The sequence below is a fragment of the Bos indicus x Bos taurus genome, chromosome 14, assembly GCF_003369695.1.
Source record: "Bos indicus x Bos taurus breed Angus x Brahman F1 hybrid chromosome 14, Bos_hybrid_MaternalHap_v2.0, whole genome shotgun sequence".
Lineage (NCBI taxonomy): Eukaryota > Metazoa > Chordata > Mammalia > Artiodactyla > Bovidae > Bos > Bos indicus x Bos taurus.
In genome coordinates, this window is record NC_040089.1 from 10,528,911 (window position 1) to 10,554,560 (window position 25,650).

At 48.2% G+C, this 25,650-nt stretch overlaps 1 protein-coding gene across 5 annotated transcripts in view; it reads left to right on the forward strand.

The window, feature by feature from the left end:
• ASAP1 (ArfGAP with SH3 domain, ankyrin repeat and PH domain 1) overlaps positions 1 to 6,883 on the forward strand; it is a 339,676-nt gene extending 332,793 nt beyond the window's left edge. For all 5 annotated transcript variants that reach the window (XM_027560830.1, XM_027560831.1, XM_027560826.1 and 2 more), the window contains 2 exons: positions 1,774 to 1,896; positions 4,146 to 6,883. In XM_027560830.1, the coding sequence (XP_027416631.1) occupies positions 1,774 to 1,896; positions 4,146 to 4,220 (198 nt within the window). In that variant the 3' untranslated portion in view covers positions 4,221 to 6,883. The remainder of the gene's footprint in view (positions 1 to 1,773; positions 1,897 to 4,145) is intronic.
• Positions 6,884 to 25,650: the final 18,767 nt, after the last annotated feature.

A 25,650-nucleotide genomic window follows, 5' to 3' on the forward strand; every position in this document is an offset into this window, starting at 1 on the left:
AAACCCAGGCACGTGCTCACCCAGCCAGCCTGGAGTCGGGTGTCAGGTGTCGTGGGGGGCGCAAGGCCTTGGGGTTGGGGCTGGGCTGTGGACCCCAGCAGATAGGCATCAGGACCTGCCTGCCCTGTGACCACGGGGCCGTGGCCACCTCCTCATGGCCCTGAACCTCTGTCTCCTCCTTCACAGAAAGGGGCTAGAACACTGCCTGGCTTCATGGGCAATGAAATGCAGGGAAGTGTGAGCAGTGCCCAGCAAGTGGTCGCCCTTGTCTGTGGTCCTTGAGCAGGAGACCTTTCCTTTCCCAGGGTCCCAGGAAAGTGGCCTCACACCTCAGCTTTTCTCCGCACCTTTCTGGAGGAATTGGACACAAAGCCCAAAGAGACTTGTACCAACCAACATAGAGTTTGGTTTGAAGTCTCCCAGCCCTTCATTTTCACAAAATGCCTTCTACTCTATAATATGTCCCTTTTGCTTTAAACATGCCTTACCCTCCCCACCCCCAACCCCCCAAAAAAATCTTTTTTTTGGAAAAATGAAGCTCTGGGAAGATGCACATGTGCTGTCTGTCCTGCCCACGCTGCACCCTGACAGGGGTGGGAGCACTCCGGGTTAAGGAGCACAGTTAGCAGGGGGACCAAAAGCCTTGCTCACATCTTCCCATGAGAAAACATTGTGATGGAAGTGTGTCCCTTCAACACTGAAGGAAAGGTGAGAATAGTGGAACAGATCCTCTCCCGGGTGGGGGGCCACAAGCATGTTCATGGGTGGATGCTTGCTCTTCACGGGCTCTCCAGAAGCCTGAGCACCACCCTTGGCCTTGATGTACACAATTCCAGTCTGTGCTGCTGCACACTTCACCGTTTTATTATCTCATTTAACCCTCCCTGTTATAAATGGTCGCACATAGTTCTTCCAGTTTGCTCACAGAGTCAGAGCTGAAAAGACTTCAGATCTCGACTGGCCGTAGCCCTCGGCTTCTCAGACTCCACCAGCTCTGGCTTAGCCCGGGGAGGGGAATTGTAGAAGCAAGTGGGTCATCGGGGAGAGTGAGGGAGAAACCAACGGACCAAGAGGAAAAGCACTTGACCCTAGACTTTGAGCGTAACAGCTTGCTTTTTTTTAATTCCTAATTATTTAATAAGCCAGGCGCCAGAAGCATCCTTTGGAAGGTCAGTTCTCTATTTCCATCTTCCTGTTTGCAGAGAACTGGAAATCTAACAACCAAAAGCTCCATTAAACATGGGTCAGAAACTAAAACGTTTTGGGGAACTGCCTGGAGTCCCCCGCCCCCGCCCCGGGCTCCCCTGCTCTGTTTCAGCAGCGTGTGCTGACACGGCGCTTTGCATGAGGGGCTGAGAAATGTGTTTATGCTGCATGTGTTTGGTCTGCTTTACATCATGTTTCCCCAAACCATTTTTAGAATCTGCTGTCATCTTTGCAGGCTGCCACGGGGCGGGGCGGGGTCGGGCACATCGCTTGTTTCTGGTGAAGCTGGATTTTGATCCCTTCCCCGTGATGTTTGCTCTCAGATGGAAGTCATCTATGGTTACCCGCCCCCTGCCCCCCGCACTCTCAGTGGGCTCCCCTGCTGCCTTGGGCGGAGGGGCCCTTCTATCTGGAGAGCACCCAGGGCTGGGGGCGCTCCCCCCTTTCATCAAGGAGAAACTGAGGCTCGGCGAGGTGAAGCCACTTGCCCGGGGTCATCGTGTCCTCCTTTCCCTTCAGTCTAAAACCTCAAGTCCCTTGAGCTAAAACCCCGCTGCTTTCTTGAAGGGGAAGAGCAAGGTGAGGCGAGTGAAGACCATCTACGACTGCCAGGCGGACAACGATGACGAGCTGACTTTCATGGAGGGCGAGGTGATCGTGGTCACCGGGGAGGAGGACCAGGAGTGGTGGGTACGTACCAGCTGCATGGCGCTGTCCGTGGTCAGCCTGCACACGCCCCCCGAGGACACAGTGCCTGGCCTGCCTCTTAGCTTCGAAACCAGCTCAGGAGAGTACCCTTATCACACTGCAGCCTGTGGGCCTCAGGTACTCTCTGGCAGATGCAAAACTGAAACTCATTCAACACTGGCCCAGCCAGCTCTGCTCAGGCCTCGCCCTTCAACACCACCGCCACCACCACACACACACACAAACACACACCTGCCAAATGTTCTCAGGCTCCATCACCACACATACACGTACACATTGACATTGACATTGAAGTCGCTCAGTCGTGTCCGACTCTTTGCGACCCCATGGACTGAAGCCTACCAGGCCCCTCCATCCATGGTATTTTCCAGGCAACAATACTGAAGTGGGTTGCCATTTCCTTCTCCAGGAAATACACGTACACACACACGTACATACTTGTGTGCACATACATCCCCGCCACACATCCTCAGGCTCTATTACCCAACCCCTCCACACACACACACACCCACCACACATCCTCAGGCTCCATCTTCGTCCAGCCTGAAGTTCTATCAGGAGGATCCCTGCCTCACATGACTTCAGGGGAGGATTCAAGGAGACCATCTATGACAGCTCCTTTTCCATGAAAACCTGCTGCCCAGGTGTCAGGAAGGAAAGGCATCCCTGTCCCCCCACCACAGCCTGGGAGCTGCCTGGGTCCTGGGTGGCTGCAGGGTACCCGACATGTCCACGGCTGTCCAAGCTGTCGGGGGAGGAAGCCTCCAGCAGGCCCTGCCGGACAGAGGGGCAGCGGGCGGATGCCTCCGAGGCGATCACTCCCCACCCTGGGCGTGGAAATTCTGCTTCCTTGGCAGCTAGAGCCCCATCCTGCCCAGAGGGCCCAGCCCTCTGTGTCAAGAAAGGGACCCATGGTTCACCGCTGAGCCCAGGACCTGCTGATGCCCAGAAACACACACACACGGGCACACTCATGGCCCTTCGCCTTTCCTCCCCCTGGGCCCAGACCATGACTCCAGAATCCCGGTCACAGCCGTCAGGATGCTCCTTGGGCCACAGCAGTGGTTCAGCCAGGGCAGTCTCGCTCTCCAGGCATGTGTGGCAACATCTGGAAACATTCTGATCGTCAGGGCCTGGCCAGGGTGGGTGCTGCTGGCCTCTGCTGAACATCCTGTGATGTTTGGGGGAGCCTCCACCACAAAGAACCCCCTGCCCCAAATGTCAGGAGCACTGAGGCTGACAAACCAGAGACCTGCCCCCTCCCTCCCTCTCTCTGTCTGTCGTGAAGTCTGGTGGGTTAGATCCCTGACAAGGAGACGGGCGCTGAAATCCCGGCGTGACTCACCCTCTGGCCCTGGGTGCAGCCTCCTGTGAGCCTCAGTTTCCCCCTCTGAAAAGGGAGGCACGAGTCACCCTCCCTCACAGGAATGTCTGAGGACTCACGTGTGTGATGCCAACTAAGACCCAGTGACATGGGTCATCCCAGCCTTGTTATTAACCCTTCTGTCCAGATGGAAACTGGTGCACAGAGGCCCACCCAAGGCCCCAGGCCCGGGGAGCAAAGGAGCCCGCCCATCTTTCTCCGTGATGGTCATCCGAAGCCAGCGTGCATGTCGCTGGTCTTTTTTCTGATAGGGTTCTCTTCGATGCAGTTAATCCTCATGTAACTGAGGTTATTAGGAGCCTTGGCAGGTAATGATGGCTGACAGGTTTAGGCAGCAGACAAGAAAACAGCTGTAAAATCTGCCCTCATCGCTCTCAGGCTTTCATAGCATCCTCTTCACCACCACAACCAGAAAGCAAGTTCTTGGTGCGTTGCAGCCCTTTTTATGTATAGAATCGTTGGTTTAGTTTCCCCACAGGCTGAGAAGCAGGGGTTTTTCAGCCCTGTTTTACAGACAGGGAGGCTTAGCACGCTTTGCGAGGTCGCCCAGCGGGAGAGGCAGCCGAGAGGCCTGGTTGAGCGTGTGGTTGAGGCTGCAGCCCGGGAGAGACCGTGGCGGGCCCACCCCCCCCCCCCTCGGGGGCCCTGTCCCTTCGAGTAGAAAGTGAGGGCCCCAGGACCGTCTGCCTCCCGGGGCTGCCTGCCGGTGAAGCAACCCCTGTGAAGGCGGCTCCGCCGTGCGTGGCGCCTTTGTCGTGTCTCCCCGGGGCCTGCATCAGCATCAGCTCCGGGGGCGTTCGGACACACCGGCCGCCTCCTGCCTGATGCCTCTCCTTTCTCCCTGCAGATTGGGCACATCGAGGGGCAGCCCGAGAGGAAGGGCGTCTTCCCAGTGTCCTTTGTCCACATCCTGTCGGACTAGCAAAAAAAGCAGAGCCTTCAGACTGTCCGCACCCGTCATGCCAGACTGCTGCCTCCCTGGGACCCCGTGCGCACCGTGTAAATAGCTGCTGTTGCCGAGTGGAAGCTCCCGGAGGGGCCGCCTCAGGAGGGGAACGGAGCACGTGTTGTAAATACCCTATGGTCTCTGCCTTCGCCAGTATTAGGGTAGCCTTGGGACCCGGTGCGCCTTACTGGTTTGCCAAAGCCATCCTTGGCATCTAGCACTTACATCTCTCTCTATGCTGTTTTCCAAGCAAACAAACAAGCAGGAATATAGGAACTGCTGGCTTTGCAAATAGAAATGGTGTCCAGCAACCGTTGAAGGGCACAGCATTGCCTCTCTGTTGCTAACCTGACAGTATTCTCCATTGTGTTACTGAAAAATGCAACATTAGCAAAGAGGTGGGTACTGTCTTCCAGGTGAATCTTTCCGCTCCGTGACAGACCAGCCTGTCGTTATCCGTGTACACAGTTTACAGCTACAAAAACCGACTTTGGTATTTATTACAGAAAAGCGCTCAGTTCCGTGTAAGTGTTATTCCTTCAGCAAAGTATCCACTGACCCAGAACGTTGGGTGGCATTTTACAGTGCCCACAGCCTCACGCAGGTTTAGACACGTGGGTTTATGCTGTCTTAAGAAGATGAGTGCCCGCCCCTGATATTACCTCATTATGCAAAAATAACATATCCTTCATGACTATTTTCACAGAAGTTTAAGACACATCTGATGAAGTTCAACTTTCAAGAACCAAGGACTGCCAGAAAATATTAGCCTCTACATTATGCATGCATCTAGAAGCTTACCTGAAATCTGCCTTTTATAAAGGAATAGTATGGATAAGTTGAACTGTACATTTTTTTTAAACTTGATTGCCATTAAAGCAGAAATTATAAGGTTGCAACAAATATTTGTTTCCAGTCAGTCATTTGGCTTCCTCAAGAGTATGAATGCACATATCACATTATGAATTAGCATCCTTCAACTATGTTAACACCTCTAACATGTCCGTTTTAAATTCCTTTCTTAGTTTTCGTTCTGGATAAATTTAAACTTTCAAAAGAGTGTTCAAGAAGATGACTAATTCAGAAATCAGTTCTGCCCACCGTTTTCCCCCGCCCACCCCCGCTGTAGAATTCAGGTGCTGAAACCAGCCTTCTTTTTTTTTTTTTCTTCATTTCCTTTAGTAAACTCCAATCATAGATAAGTTTCCCAGCTCTGTTGAACAGACACTTCATCTTCAAGTCGATTCATAACCAAGTTTCTGAACGCTGCTATGAATTGCACTGTGAAACATGCTTTTCTGCCAGGGGTCCCTGCCCCTCCCAGTTTTTTTTCTCATCCCAGCCGCTTTCATCAGACCATCAAGACCATCCTCAGTTTTTCAGTCTTTTACATCAGCCTGAATGTGGGGAGAGAATACCGCTCCGCTCCCCAGTCAGTGGGACTGCTCTCGGATTCCGAGGCCCACGTGTCGTCCTTGCAGTGCGCTTGCTTAAACGGCTACGTTGGCAGCAGCGCAGGAAGCTAATATTTTTAAGCAGATCATCCTGGCAACGAGTGAGAAATGTTCATTTCACAGAAGCACAGCTCCCAACCAGACCCTTAGGGGAGCCCTCTGTAATCGAGTCGCAGTGCTCGGCGAGCATTACCTTAGCTCTGCTCACGTGATCACTGAACCAATAAACCTTGCATGACAAACCTGCGGCAGATCTCACCAGCTATTATCGGAAAGTGATTTTAAGCAACTGCTTCCTCAGCATCGCGGCACACGTGAACTCCACACAGATACGAGGAACCAGCCGACGTGCTGGTGTGCGTGGCCCACAGTGTCGGCAGCCTCGGTAGTTTAGCAGCCGGGTGTCAGGACAGGAAGTCACCTCCCGAAGTCATTTACTGTACCAATTCATTCACTTACGCTTAAGTTACATTCAAGCACCGTTCATTTTTGTGGCCGACGGTATTTTCAGCTGATCTCAAAATAAACTGGCTTTTTAAAAAAAGAACACGAAAGCACGATGTCTAAAATCACATGGAATTAATTCTTTTTCTTTTTTCCTCTTTTAGAGCAACTTTTACACAGATGCTTTTTTTTTTTTTTTTTAACACTTGTTTGTTTTTTTCCTGGTTTTGTTTTTGTTTTCCATCAGGAATCTGAGTTTTCTCTAACCCAGCTTACTGTGGGACATAGGAAAAATAGATATAAATAAATATCTTTGGCGACCTTGGTTGAGTTTGAATCTGGTATTGTTCTTAAACTCAGTGAGCCGCTATCTGCAATTTTGTACATGATAGAGAGTATTTTGAAGGTATGGAACCTTACGGGAAAAATAGCTAATTCTTCTTTGCCCCCCCGCAGTGGGGAACGTTATGTTCTGCAAATAGTGTGTGTCTTATTTTACTGTTGAACAGCAATTGCTATTTATTTTTTTATTGCCTAGAACTTCAACATGTTGTATAGGGATCCCACAGCGCCACAAGTTAAATTCTGAATTCCCATCTGGATGTTATGCTCAGACATCAGTACACTCGTCATTTCACATGTATTTAATGTGACTGTTTTCCAGTACTGTATGTGTTCATTTCTACTTTTTTTAATATTTAAAATTGCTTTTAAATAAACATATTCTCAGTTGATCCCAAACATCTGACATCAGGCCGTTTTGTGAGTTGTCCACGACTCTTCTGACTGGAGGAAATCAGAACTTGACTTGGCAATGTTTTGTGGGGGGTTGCGGGGGGAGTGGGTACAGATAACACAAGTCTCGCAACTTCTACATTCAGATTCACTTCAGATAAAGAATGTGCATCACTTTCCTCGGCTTAACAAACCATGGACCTTTAGCATTTCAGTTCTTTATCCTCCCCAACCCCGCTACCCCCAACCCACCCCCACCTACAGACACCCAGCCTGCACATCTTGGAACATCATGAATGTTACATTTTTTATCATAACTTAAATACATATTTCTGTACTTATTTGGCTGCGCCAGGCTTTATTTGCAGCACATGGGATCTGTGATCTTCGTTGTGGCGGGCAGGATCTGTAGTTGTGGCTTGTGGGATCCAGTTCCCTGACCGAGGCTCGAACCTGAGCCCTCTGCATTTGGAGTGCAGAGTCTTAGCCACTGGACCACCAGGGAAGTCCCTAAAGGTTACATGTGGATACACTGAAGGTTCTTGGTCCCTACTCGGACCAAGGGCTATGTGTGCGCTTCTGTTGTGTAGCTGTCAGCACTGATAATGCTGGGCTGTGAGCAGACCCCAGTCTAAGCACTGAACCTGTGTCATCTCATCTCGCCCTCAAGAAGCCAGGGGAAGCTGCAAGCCCACCAGGAAGCTCAGGGAGGTGCAGGCCCCTGCAGCACCCATCATGGTTACTCACCGACCACTTCAGGGTCCAGGTGAGCAGTCCTGGCTCCAGGGCCGTCCTCAGGATTTCCAGCAGGTGGGAGACGGTCTCCCTCACGAAATTCTAGCCAGAGAAATGCTGCAGTGGACAGCTGACCAAGACCATGGCGTTGGTCCCAGCGCCTGTTTTCTTTCCTTTCATGAAAGTTGGTAGCTCTCAATGCCTGTTCACTCACCTCAACAAGATAAACCCTACAAGCCAAGCTGATGGGGAAGATGGCCTTGGCCACAGAAGCCAGAGACTTTCCATCAGGATGGATCTGGGAGAGTCTTGCATGGTTATCTGGCTATTTCAGGCCAAGGGACAGCCAACTTTCCATCTAATTACAAAATGCTGCAATAATTCCATTGGTTATGTATTGTTTTAAACCTGGAGCAGCCTCTGAGGTCATCGGACTGGCTCCCGTTGAAAGCAGCCCCTCCAGTACTCTGTGAGCCCCCAGTGGCCCGGAGATCCCGGAAACAGGCAAGCTCCCTGAGCTCTCTCCCTTGGGTCCTTTCAGCACCGGTGGATGGAACATTGTTCCCCATACGTGGAGTCAGTCCTCTGTGAGGCAGAAATCCTCCTCTGTCCATGTTCAGATGAGGAAATCCGCTCGTAGGCTGCAGTGACTTGCCCAAGGTCACAGTAAGTCATGGCAGCAGTGTGAGCCCAAGGCTTCCTGGCTTCAGCCCCAGCCTCCCCCGGCCTTCCCTCCCCAGCCCTGCTGTTTTCTCCTCTCCCCTGACCCTGTGCCCTCTGCTGTGTTTTTTGAGTCTTCCTCCTCCCAGAATGTGGCTGTATGTGTGGCAGGGGTGGGGTGGGAGGGATGATAATTATTGGGTTATTCAACCCATTCTCCTTTGCTTCCCAGATGTTCTCATCCATCCCAAATGGAAATCTTTGATTTCCCCGAATCCGCAGCATGTGGGGTCGTTTAAAGCCAATAGGTTTCCTGGAGGAAGGAAGTCTGTGCCCATCGTAGGCCTGTGACGATTGCAGGGGGCGGGCATGGGGGTGGGGGGCAGCAGAGGAGGCAAAAAACTGGGGCAAGGGCTGGTGGGATGGTGTGTTGTGAACCTGCAGCAGCTGAAACAGGGACCAGTGTTGAAGGCACAAGCAGGGACGCTCCATCCCAGCAATCGTGCCCTTCTGCTTCCCAGGAGGCCCCTCTGCATGCTAACTGCTAAACCAGCATTGTGGCCACGGCACTGGGTCCAGTACCTTATCAGTACAACCATGTTCATCCCAGACCCACTGAAGAGGAACTATACTCCCCATTTTACACTTTAGGAAGACTGATGCTCAGAGGTGAAGATATAACTTGCCAAAAATCGGTTTGTTTGAGAGGTGGGCCGAGGCCAGATCTAAACCCAGAGGTCCAGGCCCAGTTAGCTCCCAGCCGTGACCTTGTGCTGCCTCCGCTGCTTCTGTCCCCTGGCTGCCTTTGCCCCAGAGAGACGGGATTGGAGCCTGCCCACCCAACCTTGCGGGACAGGTCAGCCGCAGGGAAGTATAAACCAGGAAGCGCAAAGAAGTTTGCAGCTCAGAGAAGTGATGGCCTTGACAGGAGGGGCCCCAGGGTGGCGGTGGGGGGGATGTGTCTTACTCCTTGGACAGCTGCTCTGCAGAAGTCAGGCTGGCACCCAACGTGTCTGTGCCTGCAGCGTGTGACCGAGAAGAAAGCGGTGGGTACGCAAGTGTGTCTTGTCTGAACACAGCAGCCCCGTGTGCAAACACCGAAACACTTAAGCTCCTGGAAACAGGAATTAGAGCTCCGATAAACACAGCTGTTTTGCAAAACTCTTACTACACAACAAACCCTAGTCAGAGACTCGGAAGGCCAAAACGATGACCTTCTGCAAAACCTTCAGGGAAGACGCCTACTCGGCTTCACGCTTCTTCGGACAGGATTTGAACTTTTGCTTTATAGGTCTAAGCCGATTTGAGGATGAGAAATGGCAAACATGTCATCTGCACACAGGCCTGAGAAGCAAGCAAGCCCAGGTTTGAGATCTGGGCCAGCATCACCTGGACCCTCAGCATTTAAATCAGACTCCTGGGCCCTGTCCCTGGAGATTGGACGTCTCTGAAGGGAGCCCAGGAATCAGCATTTAACCAGCATCCTCAGGTGGCCCCCATGTACCGCTAGGGGTACAGAGCCCTCTCACCTCCCAACAAGGACTTTGAACCTCTCCTTCCTCAGAGATGAGTGAGAAACCACACAAATCTACTCAGTGTTGACATGCTACCCCGTAGGCTATAACCAGTCAGGCTTCTCTGTCCATGGGATTCTCCAGGCAAGAATACTGGAGCGTGTTGCCATTCCCTTCTCTAGGGGATCTTCATGACCCAGGCATAGAACCCTGGTCTCTTGCAATGCAGGCAGAATTTTTACTGTCTAAGCTACCAGGGGAGAAGGCAATGGCACCCCACTCCAGTACTGTTGCCTGGAAAATCCCATGGATGGAGGAGCCTGGTAGGCTGCAGTCCATGGGGTCGCTAAGAGTCAGATACGACTGAGCGATTTCACTTTCACTTTCCACTTTCATGCATTGGAGAAGGAAATGGCAACCCACTCCAGTGTTCTTGCCTGGAGAATCCCATGGACGGAGAAGCCTGGTAGGCTGCAGTCCATGGGGTCGCACAGAGTCGGACACGACTGAAGCAACTTAGCAGCAGCAGCAGCAAGCTACCAGGGAAGCCCACTGACATGCAGTTGATGACCTTCAAGTATTCCTTGCATGAGCAGGCCCGTGGAACCTCCCAGCAAAAATAAGTAAAAGAGCACCCACTGTTGAAAACAGGGGTCGTGTTTGGTAGGGAGAACTTCCCATCCCGGGGTCAGAGCTGGGAAGGGGGCTCGTCCACATTTGCTCTGCCCACTTGCACTGCATATGCCGACTCCCACCCAGTAAACAGGAGGCTTGACAGCGGGCCTCTTTCTACGGTGTACTAAGCTGCAGAACAGAGATGCACAAGGATACGTTGAATGTGCAAGCTTAGTTCTTGCTCAGCTGGAACCACTTAGGAAGGCCAGACACCAGGACTCCCCTGGCCTGCTCCACCTCCGGAGAGCAGTTGACTGCTTCCCTCTCTGGGTCCCTTTCTACCGCTGTGCTTTAGAAAGTTCTAGAGCTGATGACCTGCAATTGCACCCAGGCTGTCTTGCATTCCCTTCCAGCCCAGTCCAGTCTGCAGCCTAAAACTGAGACTGAGTCTGGTCTGTGCCCAAGGTCTGGGATGCAGGTGGTGAGCAGCTCACAAGGAGAGGGGCAGGGAAGGGAGCCAGAGGAGGCAGAGAATGGGAGCAGAGTCAAAGTGAAGCTGGCTGAATGTCTCGTCTACTACAGCTGGACAGAACAGATTTGCCCCAAGACTCCCAGGTAGAAATTGTGCATGTGCCAGGCAAAAGAACATGCTAGAGTGTTCATCAGTTCAGTCACTCAGTCGTGTCTGACTCTTTGTGACCCCATGAATCGCAGCACGCCAGGCCTCCCTGTCCATCACCAACTCCCTGAGTTCACTCAGACTCACATCCATCGAGTCAGTGATGCCATCCAGCCATCTCATCCTCTGTCGTGCCCTTCTCCTCCTGCCCCCAATCCCTCCCAGCATCAGAGTCTTTTCCAATGAGTCAACTCTTCGCATGAGGTGGCCAAAGTACTGGAGTTTCAGCTTCAGCATCATTCCCTCCAAAGAAATCCCAGGGCTGATCTCCTTCAGAATGGACTGGTTGGATCTCCTTGCAGTCCAAGGGACTCTCAAGAGTCTTCTCCAATACCACAGTTCAAAAGCATCAATTCTTCGGCACTCAGCCTTCTTCACAGTCCGACTCTCACATCCATACATGACCACAGGATCATAGCAGGACTATTTATAATACTTAAAACCTATAAACTACCCTCATGTCCCTCCCAGGAGCGGTGGTTTAATCCCTCAGTTATGTCCGACTCTTACAACCCCATGGACGGTAGCCTGCCAGACTCCTCTGTACGTGGAATTTCCCAGGCAAGAATACTGGAGTGAGTTGCCATTTCCTTCTCCAGGGGATCTTAGAATGGTTCTGTAAGTTGACTAGCTTCACACAATGTTTAGAGCAACAAGAGTGAACCAATGATACAGAACAATAGGGATAAATGTCACAGATGATGAGGCAAAAAAGCCACTTTTGAGTCTACATAACGTACAAAAATAGGTCACCTGTGTGGTTACAAGTCAAAATCATGGCAACCCAAAGGGAAACTTGGAAGGGAACTTGCATTGCCTGGGGAGGTACTTTGGGGTACAGATACTAGTCTGTCTTCTTCTGGGTGCAAGCCATACAGATTTTTTTGTTTGTGAAAATTCATTGAGCTATTTGCCTCTGATACATGCACTTTTATGGGTGTGTGTTGTCTTTGGTGTGATGCTGATAAATACATAAACAGCTCTCAAAACATTTTATATATATATAAATATATATATATATATAAATATATATATATATACACACATACATATCGGAGAAGGCAATGGCACCCCACTCCAGTACTCTTGCCTGGAAAATCCCATGGACGGAGGATCCTGGTGGGCTGCAGTCTGTGGGGTCCCTACGGGTTGGACACGACTGAGCGACTTCACTTTCACTTTTCATTTTCATGCATTGGAGAAGGAAATGGCAACCCACTCCAGTGTTCTTGCCTGGAGAATCCCAGGGACAGGGGAGCCCGGTGGGCTGCCGTCTATGGGGTCACACAGAGTCAGACACGACTGAAGCGACTTAGCAGCAGCAGTAGCATACATACATATATATATATATATATATATATATATATATATATATAAAGGCCCTTATTTGTAGCATTTGCCAGTTCCCATGGTGTAAATATTTCTACCAAGTCTGATTCCAAGCTACCAATTTTACGTCCCTGAATGCCAAGTTAACAAAAGTTTTTTTTTTTTTTAAATAAAGTCTGCTAAAATGCAGAGATGAAATAGCGCTGGGGAGGGCCCCACACTAGCAACTCCATCATCTACCTCCCCACCACCCTATGCATTTTTTAAAAACAACTTTATTTCAATATAATCCATATACCATACATTTCACTCATTAAGTGTACATTTCAGAATTGTGCAACCATCATCACAATTTTAGAACCTTTTCCTCACCCATAAAGAAACCTCGTACTTGTTAGTAATCACTCCCATTTTCCTCCAACCCCTAACAGCCACTAAATTACTTCCTGTCTCTGTAGAGATTTGTCTCTATTGGAAATTTCATATAAACTGAGTCATAAACGGTATCCTGCATTTCCAGGTTTATCCGGGTTGCAGCGTATGTTGGTATTTCATTCTTTTCCACTGTACTACTCTACTCTGTGGCTGGCCTTCATTTTGTTTCTCCATTGCTGCATGGTTGGGTTGTTCCCACTACTTTGACTATTATGAATGATGCTGTTATGAACATTCACGTGTAGGTTTTTGTGTGGACGGATGTTTTCATTTCTCTAGTAGGTTTCGTCTCTCTAGACCTAGGAGTTGGATTTCTAGGACACAGGGTAACTCTGTGTGTAACCATCTGAGGAATTGCCAGACTACTTTCCAAAGTAACCACACGGTTTTGCATTCCTACCAGCAGTATATGAGGGCTCCAATTTCTCCACATCCTTGACAACACTTGTTATGATCTATCTTTTTTATTATAGCCAGCCAAGTGGGTGTGGAATGGTATCTCATTGTGGTTTTGATTTGCGTCCTCCTGATGACTAATGATGTTGAACATCATTTCATGTGCTAAATGGCCACGTGTATGTCTTCTTTGGCCATATAGAATCTTTGTCTTTTTAATAGGACTTCCCTGGTGATCTAGTGGTTAAGATGATGTGCTTCCACTGCAGGGGGCACAGGTTTGATCCCTGGCGCGGGAACTAACATCCCACATGCCGCTCAGCTCAGCCGAAACATAGGGAAAAAAAGAAAAAAGAAGAAATTTTGTCTGTGTTAAGATTGGATCATGTGTCTATTTCTCATTGAGTTGTAGGAGTTCTTTATATACTCTAAAGTCTCTTATCTCTTCTCAGATATGTGGTTTGCAAAATTTTTCTCTAATTCTGCATGCTGTCCTTCCCTTCTCCTTTGAACCTGGATGTTGTCCTCGTGAAGATGGAACTTTCAGGAATCACAAACTCCAAAGCCTTTCAAAAGCCAGGCCAGTCCCCTGAATGTGTGAAGTGGCCTTGGGTTTTTCTCCAGTAATACACTTGTTCAGGCTAAAGTATGCGTCTCTGTGGCCTCCGGGAGCACAGATGTGGGCAGTGTGTTCTCTGGCCCCAGGGTTGATGCTGCCTGCCCCCCCAACCCCTGTAGCCGAGTGAAGGTGGTCTGGTTAGCGGGCCCCTCTGAGCCGGAGGCTTTGTCGGTGAAATGTGGATGCTACTGCTGCCCTCAGGAGAAGGCCTGAGAGCAGACAACTGGAAACATTTTGGAATAGGCCCTCCTGTATGATGTGCACATTTTACTTTGATACAATTTTTAATACAGTGTAAGACCTACACCTGGTCTGGTGTCAGTTAGGGGCTCTGTACATGGTAACTCCCTCTCTCACCCTGCTGTTGATGCCGAAAACCCCAGCTCAGCCCCCTCTCCCCTCTCCCCTCTCCCCGCTGAGCCTTCCTGATGGCTCACAGCTGCCCTTAGCAGAGGAAGCTGGAACCTGTCGCCTCTTCGTATAGTGGGGAGGGCGAAAGGGCTAATGTCCCTACTTTTCCTTTTATTATTATTAAATCGAAGACAAACAAGTATTTCTCAGCTCCTTGGGCCAGTAAGAACTTGACCGATAATTGAAACCAAAGAAAGTGCCATTTTGCTCTCCTTTCCAGAGGAAATAGACTTTTCGCCCCACAGAGGTTTCTCAGTCTCCCCCACAGCAGCCGCCACCTCATGCCTGAAAGCGGAGCCTAGCTGGGCGTTTGTGCCCCTAGAGCCTGCTCTCTGCAGAGGGGCCGGGGTGAAGGGCAGGGTCTCAGATCCCAGGGGGGCAGATCGGATGGTTCTTCAACCGGACTTCCTTTAACAGACAGGCGTACTCAGGGGTCATGGACACACCACCCCAGGTTGAGCTGTGTTTCAAAACAAAAATGAAACTGGATAAGTTCCTCATCTCTGCCCCTCTGGCCCTTAATGGTAAAGTCACTCCCTGTATGAGTCAGGCTGGGAAGTGCTGATTTCAAGATAACACATCACCTGTGCTGGGAGAACCCTCCCTGCCAGGCAGGATTCTTGTGGCTCTAACACACCCAGATCCCGCACCCAGGAAGCCCATGGGGCCAGGAGGTCCTCGGGGAGCCAAGCCCAGAGCAGGTACCCAACGTTCCCCATGCCTCTGCCAACCCACCCATTATTCTCTATCCCATCTCTGTGTCCATCCTGTCTTCCCGTCTGCTTACCCTGTGGGTCTCACACTTCAGTGTTAAAAATGAAAACCCTACACCCCAACCCCTGTGATTCTGAGTCAGCGGGTTGGTCCGGGTGTAGCAGGTAGGGCCCAGGGTTCTGTACTTTGGCAAATCCACTTAGGTGACTTTCATGTGGGTGGTCACGGACTGTCCTTTGAAAAATAACCATCACGCATTTCAGCTTTTTTTTTTTTTTAACCAAAATAACGTGTGGCTCTTAAAGCAAAAAGGAGCATTTCTCTGGATGCAGGCCTGGCCTCTGAGGCTTCATTTGGCCAAGTGAGAAGTGTCCTTCTCACTGTCAGCCCCTTTTCGCCCCCGCCAGGGCCCTGCTCCATTGCAAATACCCATAGTCTCTTCCAGCCAGTCCCAGGACTCAGCCCGCTGACCAGACATAACGCTTCTAACAGGCACCACCCCTGTCTGCCTTTCATGCTCCCTGCAGCCTTGATCTCACAGGGGGTCCTCAGACAACATCTATAAGTAAGGGGGCCACTAAAACCCGACCCCAACCCACCAAAGTTATCCTGAGAGAAGAATGACATCAGAATTACAGGAAGTGGTCATCTTTCCTTCTGGCCTGGTAGAGGGTATTCAAACACAAGTGCCTGCTCTCCAAGTGGAGTCCAGCTGGACTTTGTTGCCGTTGTTTTTCAGTCCCTGAGTCGTGTTGGGCTCTGCCACCCCATGGACTGCAGCATGCCAGGCCCCTGTGTCCTCCACTTTCTCCTGGAGTTTGCTCAAATTCATGTCCATTGAGTCTGCAATGCCATCCAACCATCCCATCCTCTGTTGCCCCATTCTCCTCCTGCCCTCAATCTTTCCCAGTGTCAGGGTCTTTTCTGACGAGTCAGCTCTTTGCATCAGGTGCCCAAAGTATTGAAACTTCAGCGTCAGTACCTGATGCTTCACCACTGAGCTGCTGATCTATGCTATGCTGCTTTAAAAAAAAAATACACCTGTAGAAAAAAAAATTTTTTTAATGTACACTTCTGGTTAATTATGGTACATCCACCCAATAAAATACAGGCTTCCCAGGTGGCACAGTGGTAAAGAATCCTCCTGCCAGTTCAGGAGACACAAGAAACGTGGATTCAATCCCTGGGTCGGGAAGATTCGTTAGAGGAGGAAATGGCAACCCACTCCAATATTTTCACCTGGGAAATCCCATGGACAGAGGAGCCTGGCGGGCTACAGTCCGTGGGTTTCCAACGAATCAGACACAACTGAGTGACAGAGCAGACGCCCACCCAATAAAATACTATGTAGCCACAAAAGACAGCTGCAGAGCATGCAAACACCCTTAAGACATGATGTTTCAGGGCATAACCAACAGGGAGCTGATTCACAAAGGCAAGGTTCTTTCTGATAATGGGATGCTAACAGCTGTTCCTGGAAGACCTCAGAGCACAGGAGACCTTCCCCAGCCCCAGGAAACACTTACAGGGCACCCACTGGGCACCATGATACCACAGGGAAAAGGATACATGCGATCCCCACTTTCCTGAAGCGTCCACTCAGTGGGAGGAAACAGAAAATAAATAATACCTGATACTAAGTGCCATGGAGAATTTGAAATAAGGTGATCTGATAATGAGTAGTGTTGCTTGATAATCCCAGGGTAATTAGAACCACCTATCCACCACCCCCACCACCCACTCCGCCGGCCCTGAACAGGGTTTAAAATGATCTTGTGTCAAGCAAAAAAAAAAAAAAAAAAATTGTTTTAGGCTTAAGATCAAAAGAAGAGGGAATTCAGGTTAAAACAATGTCATTTTTCCCAACTGTTAACTGTTAAAAAGAATCATTTTACTCTTTCTTGTCCTTCTGAAATATCTTCAGTGTGCCAAGAATGTGATTCTTATGAACTATATTTCTCTGATGTTCTTTCCCTGTTCTCACCACAAACAGCAACAAGCGTTGCAGGAAAAAAAGCAGTTCTTCTTGGTACTGATCAGGTGATGTATCCAAAGATTAACTTTTTTAAGCTGTAAAACAATTATTGGAGAAGGCAATGGCACCCCACTCCAGTACTCTTGCCTGGAAAATCCCACGGACGGAGGATCCTGGTGGGCTGCAGTCTGTGGGGTCCCTACGGGTTGGACACAACTGAGCGACTTCACTTTCACTTCTCACTTTCATGCATTGGAGAAGGAAAGGGAAACCCACTCCAGTGTTCTTGCCTGGAGAATCCCAGGGACAGGGGAGCCTGGTGGGCTGCCGCCTCTGGGGTCGCACAGAGTCGGACACGACAGTAGCGACTTAGCAGGAGCAGCAGCAAAACAATCATATCATATCAACGGAAAGTGTGGTGATTATGGGTTTATCTTACTCTTACTTTGTTTATTGTTTAAATTAAAGTGTAGCTTTGTTAATTAAACTAAGAATGTTGTATTCATTTCAGGTGTACGAATCACCCAAAGTGATTCAGTTGTATACAATTGTATACATGTATACTTTTTCAGATCAGTTCAGTTCAGTCTCTCAGTCATGTCCGACTCTTTGCGACCCCATGAATCACAGCACGCCAGGCCTCCCTGTCCATCACCAACTCCAGGAGTTCACTCAGACTCATGTCCATCGAGTCAGTGATGCCATCCAGCCATCTCATCCTCTGTCATCCCCTTCTCCTCCTGCTCCCAATCCCTCCCAGCATCAGAGTCTTTTCCAATGAGTCAACTCTTCGCATGAGGTGGCCAAAGTACTGGAGTTTCAGCTTTAGCATCATTCCTTCCAAAGAAATCCCAGGACTGATCTCCTTCAGAATGGACTGGTTGGATCCCCTTGCAGTCCAAGGGACTCTCAAGAGTCTTCTCCAACACCACAGTTCAAAAGCATCAATTCTTCAGCACTCAGCTTTCTTCACAATCCAACTCTCACATCCATACATGACCACAGGAAAAACCATAGCCTTCACTGGATAGATCTTTGTTGGCAAAGTAATGTCTCTGCTTTTGAATATGCTATCTAGGTTGGTCATAACTTTCCTTCCAAGGAGTAAGCATCTTTTAATTTCATGGCTGCAGTCACCATCTGCAGTGATTTTGGAGCCCCAAAAAATAAAGTCTAACACTGTTTCCACTGTTTCTCCATCTATTTCCTATGAAGTGATGGGACCAGATGCCATGATCTTCATTTTCGGAATGTTGAGCTTTAAGCCAACTTTTTCACTCTCCACTTTCACTTTCATCAAGAGGCTTTTGAGTTCCTCTTCACTTTCTGCCATAAGGGTGGTGTCATCTGCATATCTGAGGTTATTGATATTTCTCCCAGCAATCTTGATTCCAGCTTGTGCTTCTTCCAGTCCAGCGTTTCTCATGATGTACTCTGCATATAAGTTAAATAAGCAGGGTGACAATATACAGCCTTGACGTACTCCTTTTCCTATTTGGAACCAGTCTGTTGTTCCATGTCCAATTCTAACTGTTGCTTCCTGACCTGCATACAGATTTCTCAAGAGTCAGGTCAGGTGGTCTGGTATTCCCATCTCTTTCAGAATTTTCCACAGTTTATTGTGATCCACACAGTCAAAGGCTTTGGTATAGTCAATAAAGCAGAAATAGATGTTTTTTTGGAACTCTCTTGCTTTTTCCATGTTCCAGCGGATGTTGGCAATTTGATCTCTGGTTCCTCTGCCCTTTCTAAAATCAGCTTGAACATCAGGAAGTTCATGGTTCATGTATTGCTGAGGCCTGGCTTGGAGAATTTTGAGCATTACTTTCCTAGCGTGTGAGATGAGTGCAATTGTGCGGTAGTTTGAGCATTCTTTGGCATTGCCTTTCTTTGGGATTGGAATGAAAACTGACCTTTTCCAGTCCTGTGGCCACTGCTGAGTTTTCCAAATTTGCTGGCATATTGAGTGCAGCACTTTCACAGCATCATCTTTCAGGATTTTAAATAGCTCAACTGGAATTCCATCACCTCCACTAGCTTTGTTCGTAGTGATGCTTTCTAAAGCCCACTGGATTTCACATTCCAGGATGTCTGGCTCTAGGTCAGTGATCACATCATTGTGATTATCTGGGTCATGAAGATCTATTTTGTACAGTTCTTCTGTGTATTCTTGCCACCTCTTCTTAATATCTTCTGCTTTTGTTAGGTCCATACCATTTCTGTCCTTTATCGAGCCCATCTTTGCATGAAGTTTCCCTTGGTATCTCTAATTTTCTTGAAGACATCTCTAGTCTTTCCCATTCTGTTGTTTTCCTCTATTTCTTTGCATTGATTGCTGAAGAAGGCTTTCTTATCTCTCCTTGCTATTCTTTGGAACTCTGCATTCAGATGCTTATATCTTTCCTTTTCTCCTTTGCTTTTCCCTTCTCTTCTTTTCACAGCTATTTGTAAGGCCTCCCCAGACGGCCATTTTGCTTTTTTGCATTTCTTTTCCATGGGGATGGTCTTAATCCCTGTCTCCTGTACGATGTCACAAACCTCATTCCATAGTTCATCAGGCACTCTATCTACCAGATCTAGGCCCTTAAATCTATTTCTCACTTCCATTGTATAATCATAAGGGATTTGATTTAGGTCATACCTGAATGGTCTAGTGGTTTTCCCTACTTTCTTCAAGTCTGAATTTGGCAATAAGGAGTTCATGATCTGAGCCACAGTCAGCTCCTGGTCTTGTTTTTGCTGACTGTATAGAGCTGCTCCATCTTTGGCTGCAAAGAACATAATCAATCTGATTTCGGTGTTGACCATCTGGTGATGTCCATGTGTAGAGTCTTCTCTTGTGTTGTTGGAAGAGGGTGTTTGCTATGACCAGTGCATTTTCTTGGCAAAACTCTATTAGTCTTTGCCCTGCTTCATTCCGTATTCCAAGGCCAAATTTGCCTGTTACTCCAGGTGTTTCTTGACTTCCTACTTTTGCATTCCAGTCCCCTATAATGAAAAGGACATCTATTTTGGGTGTTAGTTCTAAAAGGTCTTGGAGGTCTTCAAAGAACCGTTCAACTTCAGCTTCTTCAGCGTTACTGGTTGGGGCATAGGCTTGGATCACCGTGATATTGAATAGTTTGCCTTGGAAATGAACAGAGATCATTCTGTCGTTTTTGAGATTGCATCGAAGTACTGCATTACGGACTCTTTTGTTGACCATGATGGCTACTCCATTTCTTCTGAGGGATTCCTATCTGCAGTAGTAGATATAATGGTCATCTGAGTTAAATTCACCCATTCCAGTCCATTTGAGATTCCTAGAATGTCGACATTCACTCTTGCCATCTCTTGTTTGACCACTTCCAATTTGCCTTGATTCATGGACCTGACATTCCAGGTTCCTATGCAATATTGCTCTTTACAGCATCGGACCTTGCTTCTATCACCAGTCACATCCACAGCTGGGTATTGTTTTTGCTTTGGCTCCCTCCCTTCATTCTTTCTGGAGTTATTTCTCCACTGATCTCCAGTAGCATATTGGGCACCTACTGACCTGGGGAGTTCCTCTTTCAGTATCCTATCATTTTGCCTTTTCATACTGCTCATGGGGTTCAGTATATATATATTCTTTTTCAGATTCTTTTCCACTGTAAGTTATTGCAATATATTGAGTAGAGTTCCCTGTGCCATATTGTAGGTCCTTATTGGTTATCTGTTTTTTGTATCGCAGTGTATATATGTTCATCCCAAACTCTTAATTTATCCCATGCCTCCTTTTCTCCTTCAGTAGCCATAAGTTTGTTTTCTGTGTCCCTGAGTCTGTTTCTATTTTGTAAGGTCGTTTGTATCATTTTTTAGATCCCACATGTAAGTGATATCATATGGTACCTTTCTCTGCCTGACCTCACTTAGTACGATCATCTCTAGATCCATCCATGTTGCTGCAAATTGCATTTTTCTATTTTATGGCTGAGTAATATTCCACTGTGTATGTGTACCACATTTTTATCCATCTGTCTGCCAACAGACATTTATGTTGCTTCCATGTCTTGGCTATCGTAAATTCACTCTTTCTTCTAAAGGCTTTTTTTTTTTCTTTTTCTTTTAAGGGTAAATGGCACAGGAAGAATCATTCATCTTCTTTGCATAAATGTTTCGTGAACAACATCCTGTGAAGGCCATAGTGTTTGGAGTTGGGATGCAGGTGTTGGAAGGTCAGAGTCTCATGGCCATCATGTTCTTAGGCAGCCTTAGCACAAGGTAGAAAAGTGATAAATGCCAGAGACACGTTGTCGTAAAAATTCAGGGCAGAACAGGGTGTCTTTCTGGCAGGGACACACTCAATGGGGCTTGTGGCAGTGGGGCTGGACTTTACTTATTACATATATGTATTTACTCATGTAAGTAATGAGTAAATGCGTGTAAGGAGGGGATGGAATCCAGTTGAGCTATTTCAAATCCTAAAAGATGATGCTGTGAAACTGCTGCACTCAATATGCCAGCAAATTTGAAAAACTCAGCAGTGGCCACAGGACTGGAAAAAGTCAGTTTTCATTCTATTCCCAAAGAAAGGCAATGCCAAAGAACGCTCAAACTACTGCACAAGTGCACTCATCTCACATGCTTCTTGGAAGAAAAGTTATGACCAACCTAGACAGCATATTAAAAAGCAGAGACATTACTTTGCCAACAAAGGTCTGTCTAGTCAAGGCTATGGTTTTTCCAGTAGTCATGTGTGGATGTGAGAGTTGGACTGAAGGCTGAGTGTCGAAGAACTGATGCTTTTGAACTATGGTGTTGGAGAAGACTCTTGAGAGTCCCTTGGACTGCAAGGAGATCCAACCAGTCCATCCTACAGGAAATCAGTCCCGAATATTCATTGGAAGGACTGATGCTGAAGCGGAAACTCCAATACTTTGGCCACTTGATGCAAAGAACTGACTCATTTGAAAAGACCCTGATGCTGGGAAAGATCGAAGGCAGGAGGAGAAAGGGAGGACAGAGGATGAGATGGTTGGATGGTATCACTGACTCAATGGACATGAGTCTGAGTGAACTCCGGAAGTTGGTGAAGAACAGGGAAGCCTGGCGTGCTGCAGTCCATGGGGCTGCAAAGAGTCGGACACGACTGAGCGACTGAACTGAACTGAACTGAACTGATGTACTCATTTATGGCTGCATCCAGTCTTAGTTGCAGCCCTCAGGATCTTTGGAGGGCACGAGGGCTTCTCTCTAGTTGTGGCACACAGGCTTAGCTCTCCGACCAGGGATCTAACCCGAATACCTACCTTGGAAGGTATACTCTTAACCACTGGACTTGGAAGGATAGAAAGGACCCCCAAGTAAGGCACGGAGGCTACAGGCACAACCCTCTTCTCCTCTCTCAGGGATCACTGTCCTTGTTGGCTGTTGTCCACTGTCTGAAACAATATTTTTTCCTCTTTTTTTTCCAGTTAAGGCTGTAAAATCCCTCTGTAAACTCGAAAGCACCACGTACTGTAAGATCTCTTTATTAGTCAATTTCACAGCCCTACTTCTATCATCCAGCAAAGCTGGCGCTCTAGGAATCCTTTGATGGTCACTTATCATCACTGGAGAATAAATCCAGTCCTTGTTACCCTACCTTGGCTATAAGTCCTCCCAACCTGTTTTTTTGTTCTGTGGGTGATCCCTACTTTTCATATTAATTAATAATATTAATTACTAATAGTGTTAATTATATTAATTCATATTAATACTATTAATATTAATTACCCAGTGACTCAGTTCCTAGGTATCCAAGGATGCATTTGAATTCTAGAGTGGGTTCCTGTGATGGAGCGGACCACAGGCATGGGCTCTGGAGACCAGGTTCAAGTCCAGCTTCTGGTATAAAGAGATGATTTGGGCATATCACTTTGACACTGAGGCTGCCATTTCCTTTTCTGTCAAATGGCAGAAGCAGTATCTGCTTCACCTCAAGGAACAGGGTTTAAGGATTAACGACAGTGTGTGTAAAATCCCTCTGTAAACTCGAAAGCCCCACGTATTGTAAGATCTCTTTATTAGTCAATTTCACGGCCCTACTTCTATCATCCAGCAAAGCTGGCGCTCTAGGAATCCTTTGATGGTCACTTATCATCATAAATGGGCATGGGAAGCGATGACAATGTATTAAAAAGAAATGTGTGTCAAAAGCAAATGTCAGTGGGACAAATACTTGTGGCGTTCACCTTTCGAGGATTCTCTGTGCCATTTGCTACCTCCCTGTCTTCATTTGTGTACATGACCACAACTATTGCTACAGATCTTTCTTAGAACCCTTTGGGGGCTTTTCCTTTTGCATGAATGTGACAGAAGAATGATTCTTACCGGCTCACGTTTCCCCCCCAAAGAGCAATAATGAAACAGCAACAACCACTAACATCCTCGGTCAGCTCCTCATGGGTCCCACGCAGCACTAAGCACCCGAGCTGCGTTTCCTCATTGAATCCTCACCACATCCCCGGGGCTGGGCTGTGATTGCCCCCATTTTCCTGACGAGTAAACTGAGGCCTAGAGAATTCCAGGAGTGCATGCCAGATCCTGTCTCTAAAACGGTTCTCTATTAAAGCAAATCGAGTTGGATTCTCAATAGCCAGAATGCTTCCCACTAACTGTGTGTGCGCATGTGTACATTCTTTCTGGCTCAGTCAACTTCAAGAAAAAAGATAAATGACTGTATAAGCTTATTTTTAAAATGCTTGCTCTTTTAAGAAAAGAAGTACAGCTTGGGTTTGCTAGAGTCAGTTTATACTAGTGAACTATAATATCTGCTTCATTCATTCATTCATTCATTCATTCTACTCAGTTATTTAGCACTGACAGTCCCAGGCACTTTGCCAGGAACACAGGGACATAAAAAATAATGACTTGAAGGTATGTTGAATTGTGGTTAAGAGAACGGATGCAAGCATCCGTTTGCGTACTGTGTGGCCTTGGGCGAGTCATTTAGACTCCTGAGCCTCAGATTCTTCCTGTGACAAATGGAGATGACGACAGTGCCTACCACAAGGTGAGACCACGTATGTGAAGCACAGGGTGTGTGCCTGGCGTGCAGTAAACGCTCCATGAATATTTCCTATTGCCACCAGGCTGAGACCCAGCCGATGGACAGGAGCCACTGGGCTCCCAGCAACCACACCCCTAATGACCGTGATCCTGGGACTCTCTGGAGCAGCTCTCCTGCCCTCAGGGCCCGGTCCGCGTGGCCGGCTCTGGGCTGAGCACCCACGTGGGTAGGTGCATTGCAGATGCCCCCTCTGCCCCTGCACTGGGTCTGCCATCTTGCTCTGCTTCACAGCCTTTGGCCTCCGCCACCCTGGCCTTCATGGTCGACACACCCACCTCAGAGCTGGCAGCTGCCGGGGACTCGGCCCAGATGTTTGGAAGCTGCCTGCCACAGTGAGTGTTGGGTCAAAGAAAGGACAAGGCTTCCTTTAGACTCCAGTGTTCCCCAAACTTGAATGAGTGTGAGCCACTCGGCACTGGCCACAAAAATGCAGGTTCCTGGGCCTGCCCAGACCTACTAAGCAAGAATACGTAACCTGGGAATCTGTACTTTTAGCAAGGACCCCAGGGGAATCCCCATGCAGGTGGCTCTGGGACCCTGCTGTTGGAAAACTTTTCTCATCTTCTAATTGGGAATACTAAGAAAACTCCAAATTGTTATAAATATTAAGTGCAATTGGTTTCCTAACAAACTTGGTAAAGAACATAAGACTGGGAGTTTGGCGAGCTGGGCTGAGATGTAACTGTGTCTCTAACTCCCTGTGTGACCTTCTGCAAGTCACTCAACCTTTCTGTGACTCAGTTTCCTCATGTGCAAAGGGAAGGGAACAACACTGCCTTCTGTTCATCACAGGGCTGTTAAGTGACATCCCTCCCGGGAGATCTTGGCTATGGAAATCCTTTGAAATGGAAGAAGTGCTGGGTTTCTGAAACCCAGGCACAGGGGAAATGAAACTAGAGCAGGAAGGTGTGAGGGCTGGCTCAGAGGCAGCCTGGGCCTCAGGGGGAGAGTGGAGGCGAAGTCTTGACTAGGGGCAGCCAGGCTCCATCCCTGGGGAGGCCGGGAATGTCCCGTGTGTGGGTGAAAAGAGGCCGGGATGAGAGAGGCAGCTCCCTGGGTGAGGCAGTGAGAGTGGGGAGACTACAGCCCTTAAATGGGGGTGAAAGAGAGCCTTTATTCACATGGAGCCATCGCCAAAAGTGCCACTGAAACTCAAACAAAAACCCAAGTTACAGAGTATGTGTACAAGGAGACCATTTATGTAAGTTTAAAACATGTGTAAACAATATTTCATGCATATTTTATAGGTGCATACATGTTTGTGTAGTAAAAGTGTGGCTCTGTTTAACAAGCATGTGTATGTCACTCTTAATGTGCCAGATACCATCCTGTTGTCGTTGCTCAGTCGCTCAGTCTTGTCTGACTCTGTGACGCCATGGACTGCAGCACGCCAGGCTTCCCTGTTCTTCGCTATCTCCTGGAGTTTACCCAAACTCAAGTCATTGAGTCGGTGATGCCATCCAACCATCTCATCCTCTGTCATCCCCTTCTCCTCCTGCCTTCAATCTTTCCCAGCTTCAGGGTCTTTTCAAATGAGTCGGCTCTTTGCATCCGGTGGCCAAAGTATTGAAGCTTCAGCTTCCGAGTCAGTCCTTCCAATGAATATTCAGGGTTGA